Below are 12,419 nucleotides of genomic sequence, written 5' to 3' on the forward strand. Positions count from 1 at the left end.
ATACCCCACCACTGACCCCCAAAGCCTCTAGATGGCATCTCTCAGGAATAAGACATATTCTAGTATAATGGCTGGCATCATTTTGAATAGAGAGAGCACTGGGCCTTTGGCCTGGAGACTGCAGGGAGTTCCAGGCTCCACTAGACCACCATGTATGCCTGGGGTGGTAGGCTAGGTGGGTCAGGAGAGGGTAGATGAATGCTGCTGCTTATGGTGAGCACTTAGATCGGTTGGGGGGGGGAATTATTGGAAAGGGAAGGGATTTGAGTAGGGGGTGGGACATATATATCATGCAACTTAAACCATTTTTTTTTACTTTTTCTTCTGAGAACCACTTCTAGAGGTGGAGGGGTGTGGATGGAGGTTTTACACACATTGGGGGGGAGGTCTTTTGGCTCGTGACGGTCCTTTAAGAAAGTGGTGCTTCTGCGCATCTTTTGGGAACTTTACACTATGCTATTTTTCTCTGTGGAATTATACCACTGAGGAAAATACCACATAGTTTCCAAAACTGCAGAAATGAGTACCACAGCTTTGGAAGCCCCTGCAGTATTTTTCTGCTCCAGGGAAAATGACACACTTTGGTAAATGACCACCTTAGTATATATGTGAGGCCCTGGAAAGTGAAGTGAGTTGCTCAAGGTCACAAAGAGTGTCAGCAGGATTTGAACTCTGGCTTCTCTGATTTATAGCCTGCAGCTCTAACTACTAGCTACTTCTCCACTGCATATTTTCTGTGATAGATGACTTTTAATCCCTTATTTTTATTAAAATCAAGGCCCTAACTGGAAATCTTTTTCATTAAAGACTCTCTGAAGAATGACATTTTTGGTCCCTATTGATGTTTACTCTTTAATAGCCTGCATGTTGCTAATACATTTCTCATTAGACACATGCTGGTAAAAATAGAGGCTCCTTCATTTAGTTGTCTTCATAGTATCAAGATAGACATTGACAAGATCAGGCAGTTCTATACAGATTTCCTTTGAGTAATGAGATACAAACCTTTTTCTACTTTCACATTTGCAAATTTTTTTTATTAACATTACTAAATTAATAGCCATTTTTTTATTTTGCCCATTAACTCATTATATAACAATTGCTAAACTTGTTCACGATCTACCTATGTATGTTTGAATTATGTTTTTACTAATCAAAAACATAGTTTTATGAATAACTTCTTAACAATCAGTTTTACTTCATTTCAAAAATCCTGTATTCCAACTTAAACATTTCAATATTGTTGTTTCTCTACTATGTAGTTTTTAAACTTGGAAACTATAATGGAGAAGAATATTTGTTACTGTGCCCTTGCAAGAGCACAGGAGATATTTTCTTCTTTCATATCTATCCATACAACGATGCTAAAATGTATAAAAGCTTCAGTACAGCCACAGAAGGAGGGTAATTTTCAAAAAATATTTCTTTGAGTAAAGTACTCATGTGCAAAAATGACCTTTTACAAAATGTTCTGCCAGCTGTGTGGGTATATTTATGTGCATATGTCATGTTCACGTGTATGTTTACCTGGACTAAGTAGAGGCGCTCCTGGTGCAGAGTTTGGGAGGGATTTGTACCTACATATACATACCTTAGGATTTTAAAGAGTATGCACTTAAAATTTCATGGAAAATTTGTGCAGTCACTTTAGCAGATGGAACTTGTGAGGATAGACTTGGTGGGACCATTTTCAATGCTGACTTTTGTGCATAAGTCTGCTTTGAAGATGATGTGAAGGTATTAGAAGAATGGCTCATGTTTTACCAGTATTAAAAAGCCTTCACTATCTACCTGTGTTATTTCAAATATAGTTTAGTATTCTTGTCTTGCTGTTTAAACCATTGAATTATTTGCCACCAAGTCACCATAGGATGGGGGTCAAGATGTTACTCCCACACCAGGGTCTCTTCCTTTTCCTGGGCTTCCATGGGATAGGGTCCATGGTGGCTTTACCACACCATGGCTTACTCATCTTTTTGGGCCACCATGGTATGGGGTCTGCAGCAACTCCTCCATACTGTGGCTTCCTCATCTTTTTGGGCCATTGTAGGATGGAGTCTACTACGGCTCTGCTGAGGGTCTCTTCTCTGCCTATCGGGAGGGGAAACATTGACAAAAGCCGACAGCTCTATGGCTAAATTAAAGGAGGGAGGCACTAGTGTCCCCTAGTGTATGGCACCCTGTGCAACCACAGTGGTTGCACATCCTAAAAGCCGGACTTGCGAACGTCTTATTTTATTATAGTTAGATCTCCCAAAACCAGGGATTGTGGAATCCAAGGTTCAGCATGACACAATTTTTCTCTTGGAAAAGGCTGCATATATTCCAGTCTGTACATTCGCCATGAATTCTGAATAAAACTTTTCTTAAACTAAAGTTTACATTTGGTGGCAGTGAATTCAAATTGCAAACACTGTGGCCCGAGAAGAAATTTACTGTCCCACACTGACACTTGTGGCATACATGAGTAACCTGATGGTCTTTAAGCTGCTCCTTTTGTAAATGCTTTGCTTTCATTCTAGATGGAGATGCCAAGGGCTTTTATCAGCAACTTCTTCTGGAGTACCTGAATGTAATCTACTTTGAAATGCCAAAATGTGGAATACAACAATCAAAAATAAATAAATGATCACAGTTCTTGTAGGAAGTGGAGCTCACTATGAAAGGGAACTGGCTATTCTAAGCACAGGAAAGAATGGAATGCCAGGCGAGGCACCCAAGGGACCTCTAACATATTTATTTGTGTACACTAAGGACTTGTTTCATAAGGCTTTCCCTGCACTACCTTAGCCAGCAGTAAACCAGGCAACAGTGAACCAGCCTGAAATGGAAAGTAGCAGCCCAGGCCAGAGCATAGGCAACATAAGAGTGACAAGCCATGTGTGAGTCCTGTATGAAAAGGCAGTTTATCAATGACTTGAGTAGTGCACTTTATGCTTTGCTGGTGACAAAGGGGGGAGCTTGACCTTTCTTTACCAGCCAGGAGAGATTATTCAACTTCTGGATTACCTTCAACAAAGAAGACACAATTGACTAGGACTCATCAGCAAGCCTTCTTTTGTCATGCTTAAGTTTAGATAAATAAATACATTTTAAATACAGAATGTTTTTAATTCTCCACTTTTTGTGACACTGCAAAGCAGATTGCATTCAGGTACTGTAGATATTTCCCTTTCCCCAAGGACTCATATAAGCTATGATATGTTTCCCCAAGGGAAAAATACTACAGGAGTCATAAAGCTGTGGTAAATGGCCCTTCACTTTGTGGTTCCTAAGGTAGTTTTACTGCGATTAAATACCGTGGGAAAAAAATACCAAGGTGACAAATGTCCCCAAATTAAAAAAAAATAGCGACTGCCATAGCTGGAGTGTAGGGGGCAGTTTTGGACACCCCCTAGACCATTTGAGAGGAGGGGTGGGGGTTACGGCCTCTGGGGACTGGATTTTTTTGATAAAGAGGAGGAGTTGGGGAAGTGTGGATCCTTGTGCCGATATTAAAATTTTATTTTTCTCTTCTGTTGACAATAGGCCACCTTCAGGAGGAGGGGACAGGGAGTCCATAGAGACCTCCAGGAGATTTGAGCATTTAGGGGGGTTGCTTACTTGGGGCCATCGGCCTCTTTCATTCAGGACCCTTGGAGCATTGGGACTTGCGTTAATGTCCTGATGCTTCCAGGGGAAGTTAGCTACAACTTTTGTAGCTAATACCAGGGCAGTCAAGTTTTTCAGCAAACCTTGTTATTTGATTTGCCTCCTATATGGTATTTATGAGCTGATTAGCATGAGGTTGGCATGCTAATCAGTTCATTTAAATGCATGTGGTGCTGGGGCTGAAATAATGCAAAGTATTTAAAATAAGTCATGTTATCCCTGTATTAGGCCATTTACTGTGTGAAAAACAGTGTTTTCGTGTGGTAAATAGCCTAAGACGGCGTAGTGAATGAGCTCCTAAGACCTGAGGCAATGGTCTTTCAAATGCACTTTCTAAGGTATGTTGCTTTATTCCTAATTTACAAATTTGTAAGCAACAGCTGAAGACCTGGCTGTTCACTCATGCTATTGCAAAGTAATACAGTAACCAAGTGTTCTATGGGAATGTTCTCTTTTGTATTGATGATGATTATTTTATCCTACTGTTATTTATATTTGTCATTTTGTTTGTTGTAAATCACCTTGAGCATTTATATGGGAAGGCATCAGATAAATAAAGATGAGGATGTAACTCATGTGTAATGTTGTGAAATTACCACATAAACTTAGAAATATTTTAAAGTGAATATATACAGGATGTTTTTATATTAATGTTAGCATTTAACTGTTTACAGTAGGGTCAATTTTAAAATAAGAGTCCAGAGTTCCTAACTTACAGACTGATACAGTAAGGGCGCGTAAGAAAAAGTGCAGCAGTGCCGGGCGCCCGCTCGTTTGCTGCGCGTACAGTTTGGATCACATACCACTCGATACAGTATTTAAATTAGACTCAAATGCAAGCCGCGTCCAAAGCGCGTCCATGAAGCGTCCATGAAGCGCAAACAATTTTACTGTCTAGGCACTATACAGCGCCTATACAGTATCCTATACAGTATCCTGGGTGCGCTGGTACCTGTCATTTCAAATGACATTTGAAATGACAGGTACCAGGAAGTGGATGGTTCTCCTACGCTCGGGCATCGGGGATTGCCAGTCCTCTCTCCCCCCCTCCCGAAGCAAGGCGCAGGGCGAAAATCGACTCGACATGTTACTAAAGCAAATAGAAATTGTAACTAAAGTAAACTTACTGCATGCTTCCAGCAGCCCCAGTCCTCTCTCCCCGCAGCCGGCGGCAAAAGCGGCTTCCAGCAGCCCCGCCGGTGAAGGTGCATGAACACACATCCAATTTGGGCGCTCAAGGCAGCGAAGGCGCATGAGCGCACGCCGTGACCTGAGCACCCGGATGGACATCCGAGGTCACGGCGTGTGCTCATGTGCCTTCGCTGCCTTGAGCGCCCAAATTCGATGTGTGTTCATGCGCCGGTGCCATTTTGAATACTGGCAATACGGCCCGAGTGCAGGAGGTCGCTCCCGGACCCCCGCTGGACTTTTGGCAAGTCTTGTGGGGGTCAGGAGGCCCCCCCCAAGCTGGCCAAAAGTCCCTGGGGGTCCAGCGGGGGTCCGGGAGTGATCTCCTGCACTCGTGCTGTCGGGTGCCAGGAACCAAAATGGCGCCGATAGCCTTGCCCTTACTATGTCACAGGGGCTACCGACACCATTGGGCAACCCCTGTCACATGGCAGGAGCACAAGATGGCGCCGATGGCCATGTGACAGGGGCTGACCAATGGCACCAGTAGCCCCTGTGACATGGTAGGGCTATCGGCGCCATTTTGAACTGGTACAGAGGGTGTGAGAGTGCTCCCGGACCCCCGCTGGACCACCAGGGAGTTTTGGTAAGTCTTGGGATGGTCAGGAGGGTGGGGGGGGGGGGTTGTTTAAATTGGCGGCCGAATAATTCGGCGAAAATTCGTTGTATTCGTGGGGAATCGCAATACGTTTCGCTTCCCCACGAATACAACGAATATTGGCACATCCGTTGCGGATTGCCAATACGTAGGGACCAAATGCACATCCCTAGCGGTTACTACCCTGAATCAATTAAGCTTGATACTTCACTTTGATGCAGCTCCAGTACTGCTCTCTACATCAGAGGTGGGGGTGGAAGGTAACTAGAACCAAAACGTTACTCATAAGGGCCAAGAGTAACAGATAAGTATGAGAAAAAAATAAGTGTGAAAGCTGCTGGGCAGACTAGATGGGCCGTTTGGTCTTCTTCTGCCGTCATTTCTATGTTTCTATATTTCTATCCTAATTTCATTTCTGAAATTAGGAGATAAAACAAGAGCAGAGGGTAATTTTCAATAGCCCAAATCTTCAAATTTCCAAATTCTTGGGTACTGCTGCTGGGATATATGCCCGGCAAGTTACACCTGCTTTTGAGCAGGTGTAACTTACTGCACACCATTTATATGCATTCTTGCAAATATTAAAAGTATGCATGTAAATGGCGTCCTGCTCGGACTCCGCTTCCCTGGAATACCTCTGGAAAAGTAAGCGTGAAATCTTGTTCAGCATATACTTTTCCTTGGACTACCCCAGGATATTTTCCAAAGATTGAGTTATACATGTAAACCAAGGTTTACACCTATAAATACTTTTGAGAATTACCCTCTAAAAAGGTTTATAACTTTTCCAGTAGCAGACATTAAAGGGTGAATTTTCAAAAGTTGTGCATGTAAAAAATAGCATTGTATGTAATATAGCATATACATAAATATATGCTATGTTTTAAAATTCATACATGTAAATCAGGGTCTGTGAGTACATTTACACGTGTAAAAGTGGGACAGGCAGGACCTTTCTGGGGAGGGGCTAATATCTACCTGAGTAAGTTGCTATTTTATAAACTATTTATACATGTAAGCGTGGCACTTTATTTTCATTTATTTACTCCTGCACAGTAGCTGGACTAAGTGATCATAGACAACTTAACAGTGAAAAAAATGATTGGGAGGGGGTCTGGGTAAAATGGGAGGACTTCAAGCTGAACACCCAAGAGGGCCTTCAAGAACTATAGGTGGACTGGTAAAACTGGTTGTTTTATTGCCTTGCATTGACTTACATATGTAAAAAGCCGACTTGGGGGGGGGGGATAAATGCGTCTAAATAACATATGTAAAATCTACTCACATATCCTTTTAAAATCTGAAGTACAAATACTTAGGTATACCATTTTGCACACACTTATCCAGCTAAATTACAAATTATCCGGCTATGTATCACCTTTGCCACTAATTAGATGGACAGTTTTGAAAGTATCCAGATAAGTAGCGCCATTTAGCTGACTATATTCCAATTTATCTGGCTAGAAGCTACTTAGCAGGAAACATCTGAAAGGTGCTACTTGTCCATTGAAGTAGCACTATTCAGACTTATCCGGGCATGTAAGATGGGGGGATAAGTCTAAAAAAAAATAATTATACTTATTTATTTATCTATTTGTTTATTTATTTATTTATATGCAGTGCTTTGTAGTCATATCCAGCTACCTGACTTTGCCAGATAAATAGGGTTGCCAACTGGCTCCAGATTTTCAGGACAGGTTGATCCAATCCTGGGTTTACCCTATTGCATGCTGTAACTTATTCTGATTTCCATATGTTATTCCCTAAGAAAAGCAAGACTATAGTGTCTGCATGCAGTGGAGTAAAACCAGGACTGGATCAATCTGTCCTGAAAATCTGGAACCAGTTGGTAACTTACTGATAAGTTTATTTTTTAAGACTTATCTGACTAAATAGCACATATACCCTCACATGCATGTGCTATATACACATCACATATTCCTACATCAGTCCCCACCCACACACATTCACACACACTCACACACACACACACACACACACACACACACACACACACACACACATATTAAAGATGTGCATTCATTTAAAACGAAAGTGAAAACATGAAAGCTAATTTGTTTGTTTTATTTTAAACTAAAGCATCAGGTCTAGATCTAGGCCCGAAGAGAGGGCCTAGATCTAGACCTCACTTAGGGGCATAGGCTCAGACCCAAAGCAGAAGCTGTGGCCTATGCCCAAGTACGACGACGCCACCTCAGTCTAGGCTCGAAGCCAGGGTCATGGCCTAGGCCTGAGCATGATACCAGGGTCTTGGTGAAGGCATGGGCCAATGCTGGGGCCTCAGCCAAGACCCCCGAAAGTTTAAAATGAAAAACGCTTACCTAATTCATTGTATATCCAATGAACACTGGTCCCAATGTCAAGGGCGTCAACAAAGACTAGGACCTGGACCCAGGCCCAATGCCACGCCCCAACCCGAAGACTGGGTCCTGACACCTGAGCCTCAGCCTTAGTCAGAACCTGAGCCCAGGCCCAATCCCATGACCCAACTCAGATGCTGGTTCTCAATGCCTGGGCCTTGGCCTAGGCCAAATTCTGAGCCCAGGCCCAATGCCGTGACATGACTCGGAGGCTGGGTCTCAATGCTGGGCTCTAAGCCCAAACCCAGGCCCAATGCTGGGGCCTTGGCCAAGAGGCCAGGTCCTAATGCCTGGACCTCGGCCCAGGGTCAGACCCAGGCCTCAAAGCCCATGCCTGGGAGCTCCTTTTCAGATCCTCTTCTTTCCTTGGCTCTTCAATACCAAATGGTGGTGTCTGCTGGGGTTGCACCAGAGGCCGTGCATTAGGTCCCGGCCTCCTGGATGAGAGCCCAGCATGAAACCTGGGTCCATGCCTAGGCCCTAGCATCAAAGCCTGGCCTCCGGGTTGCATCGTGGCATTAGTCCTGGGCATGGGCTCCAGCCTATGCCAAAGCCCAGCTGTCGGGACCCAGCTTCTGGGTTGGGTCCTGGCATTGGGCCTGGGTCTGAGCTGAGGCCCTGGTGTCAGGACCTGGCCTCCAGATCAGGTCATGGCTTTGGGCCTCCGCTCTGGCTGAAGTCCTGGCATCAGGACCCGGCCTCCAGGTTGGTTCGAGATGTCAGGCTTGGGTCCAGGCCAAGGTCCCTGGGGCTTGGTCGAAGCAGTAGGCCTGGGTCCAAACTCTGGCCTAAGCTGAAACCTCAGCTTTGAGTAGGCTACGGAGACCTACCGCATCCTCGGTCTGTCAAGTCTGAGGCTTCGGCTTAGTCCTTGCCAGCGGATCCCCACTGACCCAGATTTTTTCCGGGAGGCTTTAATTCCGTTTTTTGTTCGTTTTAGTTTTTTTTTTTTTTTAAGTGCTTGATTCATTTTATTCAGACAACTGAAACAAATCAAGCAATCCACAAACTGAAATTCGTGGGAAAAAAGCCTTCTGAAAACAAACCAAATAATGAAAACAAATTTTTTTCCCCTGCATATCCCTAACACACATCACACATTCCTACATCCGCACCCACCACACACATCTGCTAGCAGCACACCCACACCTTTACCTACACCCTCTTACAGTAACAGAGAAAATAAAGGATGAAGCTTTTCAATTCATCCCAACACATTCACCCTTGTACACACACACACACACACATACACACACATACCCAAATCCACCCCTATGCACAAACATACAAACCCTAAGAAAATCACACCCCACATCTGCCTTAACTCTGCCAAACATTACCCCCACACACTTCCCAAACACAAACCAACCCAAACACACATCTGTCTCCTATCAGACTATATAGCTTAACATCTATACACATTTACATCTCCACATCCTGAAACACACATCTCCACCACCCCTACTTATCCATCCTCGCATATATTTAGATATGCTCCCCACTCCCACACCCTCATAAATCCACACCCTCCATTTCCCCTAAACACACCTCTATCACAATTCCCCCCTACCACAGCCACATCTCTCATATCACACTCACATGTACTCCTTCAAGAACCCTGTGTTGGAAAACATTACTGAAGCCAAGCCTCTGCATGCTTTTCCTTTCCGACTTGTTAATACATCCAGATTCATTCCCCCTTAATAATAATATTACTTTAAAAACATCAATCCAGTAAACATCCATAGTGCAACCAGACCTTTAGTAGTATGTGCCATTCTGGATGCTCTATCTCAAAAAAGACATAACGGAATGAGAAAACGTGCAAAGGGGAGCAACAAATATGATAAAGGGAATGGAATTGCTCTCCTATGATGAGAGCTATGCGGGTTATGGTTCTTCAACTTGGAAAGAAAATGACTAAGAGGGGACATGATAGAAGTATATAAAATCATGAGAGGGGTGGAATGGGTGATTAAAAGGATGGTTAGTTGTTACTCTTTCAAATAATATTAAAACAAGGAGAGTCAAAATAAATCATAGAAAGTACTTTTTCACTCAGTGCACAATCAAGCTGTGGAGTCTATTGCCAGAGGAAGTGGTCAAGGCAACTGGCATAGCAGGGTTTAAAAAAGGTTTGGACAAGTTTGTAGAAGAAAAGTACATTAAACATTGTTAGCCGGTAGACTAAAGAAAGTTATTACTATCCCTGGGCGTGAGTAACAGGAATTAGAACTACTTAATGGGATTTGCCAGGTACTTGGAAGCCTGGACTGGCCACTGATTGGGACTGGATGCTGGAGTCAGTGGGTCTTGGCCTGACCCAGCATGGCATTTCTTATGTTTTTATGCATTGTTTCAATTATTCTGCTTCTGTTAGCATAACCGTGTTGTTATAATTAAGGGATTGATTCACCCCCAATATCTTTGTCATCTGGAGAGTGAATTTCAGATAAATCCAAATAGCTACGTTCTCAAAAGAAGATATTTGATAAATATTCAGAGGGGAAAAAAGTGTGTGCAGGAAGATCCTCCTGTCTCACTCCCAGATATGCCCTCAAACATCCATTCACTTGAACACACCTACATGCCTTTCATTCACATCTGGCTTGGTAGCTCTCAGACAGGAATATGTACCCCTGCCACAGGCTGGTTGAAATCCAGACAAAAGGAATTGCCACAACTGTGTAGTTCCTACTATTGCCTAGGGAGCAGGCCCCAACTGGCCAAAAATAAAATGATTAAGATAACTTTTGGAAAATAAGAAGCTAGAAAGGGACTTGTTTTCACATGGAACCCTTACTTTTGGCCTTGTTAAATTCAGTCATAATGTAGCTGTCATCACAGAATACTGGTCTTTTCCTCAGCTATGACAATAGGATGCTAATGATACTAAATATATTTCAATGGCTGATTTAACTATAGGCAGATATTTAAAAAACATAGTTTTCCTGCATTCTAGATATTTTCTTGAAGAACAGATTGTAGAGTAACTGCAGATGACCTTACCAGTCAATGCTTTACCTTGTGCAAGGTTTTGTAACTCATCTTTTTAACATTCATGTTGCAGGAGTCGATTAGTGACTTTTACTGGTATTACTCTGGGAAAGATGTCATTGATGAACAAGGACAGCGGAATTTCTCCAAAGCAATCAAAGTGGCAAAGCAGGTTTTCAATACGCTCACGGAATACATTCAGGTAAATAGTAAAATGAAGCTGGATGGCCAGAGAGTCACTTAAGATGAACCACAGCAAAATTGTAATAGGAACAGTTTTTGTGCCTGGCTTACTGAGTGATTTCCTGTGGCTAGGGAAAATGGCTTAGTAAATCAGGTCCTCTCTGTACTGAAACTGTAGCAACGTGCGTCTAAATGTTGATTTCCAGGTTATTTTGAAAAAAAAATGAAAAGTGAGCAATCTGTTTGCACTGTCTTGATTAGATCAATAATAATGTGAAGGAAAAAAGGAGCATGGGGGAACAGATCACCACATTAAAAAAATGTTCTTTCCTTCACACACAGGGTTCCCTGGGGGAGAAAAGAACCGCAAGATACACAGCAGTGGTCAACATCAGGAGCTTTAATTTGTGTTTGCTAGACTTAAAATATGAGCTTTATACAGTTCTCTGTTAAGCCTCTGCTGGCAAACATGGATTTTAGGAAATACCAGGAGTGTCCAACTCTGGTTCTCGAGAATCGCATGCCAGTCGGGTTTTCAGGACAACCCTAATGAATATGCATGAGCTAAATAAGCATGCACATTGCTTCAGTTGGATGCATATTCAGTAGGGATATTTTGAAAACCTGACCAGTTGGTGGCCCTCGAGGGTCAGAATTGGACAACCCTGGGATATGCTATGTGGCACAAGATTTTCCTATTAATATGGAAAGAATGTGTTGGGTTGAATTCAGTAATTTTGTTTTAGCTTAGGGCTTTAGTTTACCGTAAATTGATTCCACCGCTTTTGATAAAGTAAATCATTAAGAAAAAAGCCTAAAACAGATTTATCTAATAGCATCTTAATAGGAATTATTGGCAGTGTTTAAAGTTGCAGTACATACCATTTATCTTTTTAATTTTATTGTTATTTAATTAATTTATTATTGGCTTACCAGTGATAGGAATTCAATATTTTTGAGGCTAGGCACAGAAATAAAACCTGTTTTATGTCTGATGCTGCACTATGTATACTGACACCACAACTGTGGCACAGCAAGTGGCTTGTACTTACCTTCACCTATGGCAAAGTTGCAAGCAGCATCTTCAAGTCACATGGGTGATTACAGCCTGGTTGGCTGGGCCCATGTGACTACATGGCAAGTCATGCACCATTACTTCCAGGATCAGTGTGGCTAGTCATGGCAATCATCATGGCACCCACCCTGTAGCCAACAGCCTATACCTTCCCAGGGTGAGGTCTGATTGGCCGTGGGAGCACTTGGGCCTGCTGGAGAAGGGGTAGGCGATGGGCCACAGGTGGTGGTTGAGGGAGGGCATGCTGGGCAGCAGAGGAAAATAAAGAAGGGGGGCCGGGTAGTTTTGTAGCAATTCTATTTTATGATGCAGTTGAACTTTGCTCATTATGTTCTATTGTTTTTGT

At 42.9% G+C, this 12,419-nt stretch overlaps 1 protein-coding gene across 1 annotated transcript in view; it reads left to right on the top strand.

The window, feature by feature from the left end:
* The window catches only part of RYR2 (ryanodine receptor 2), a 1,771,220-nt gene that overhangs the window by 1,518,105 nt on the left and 240,696 nt on the right, over positions 1 to 12,419 (top strand). Inside the window, 1 exon segment of the mRNA XM_029593907.1 lies at positions 10,889 to 11,017. Coding sequence (XP_029449767.1) covers positions 10,889 to 11,017 — 129 coding nt within the window.

The sequence above is a fragment of the Rhinatrema bivittatum genome, chromosome 3, assembly GCF_901001135.1.
Source record: "Rhinatrema bivittatum chromosome 3, aRhiBiv1.1, whole genome shotgun sequence".
Lineage (NCBI taxonomy): Eukaryota > Metazoa > Chordata > Amphibia > Gymnophiona > Rhinatrematidae > Rhinatrema > Rhinatrema bivittatum.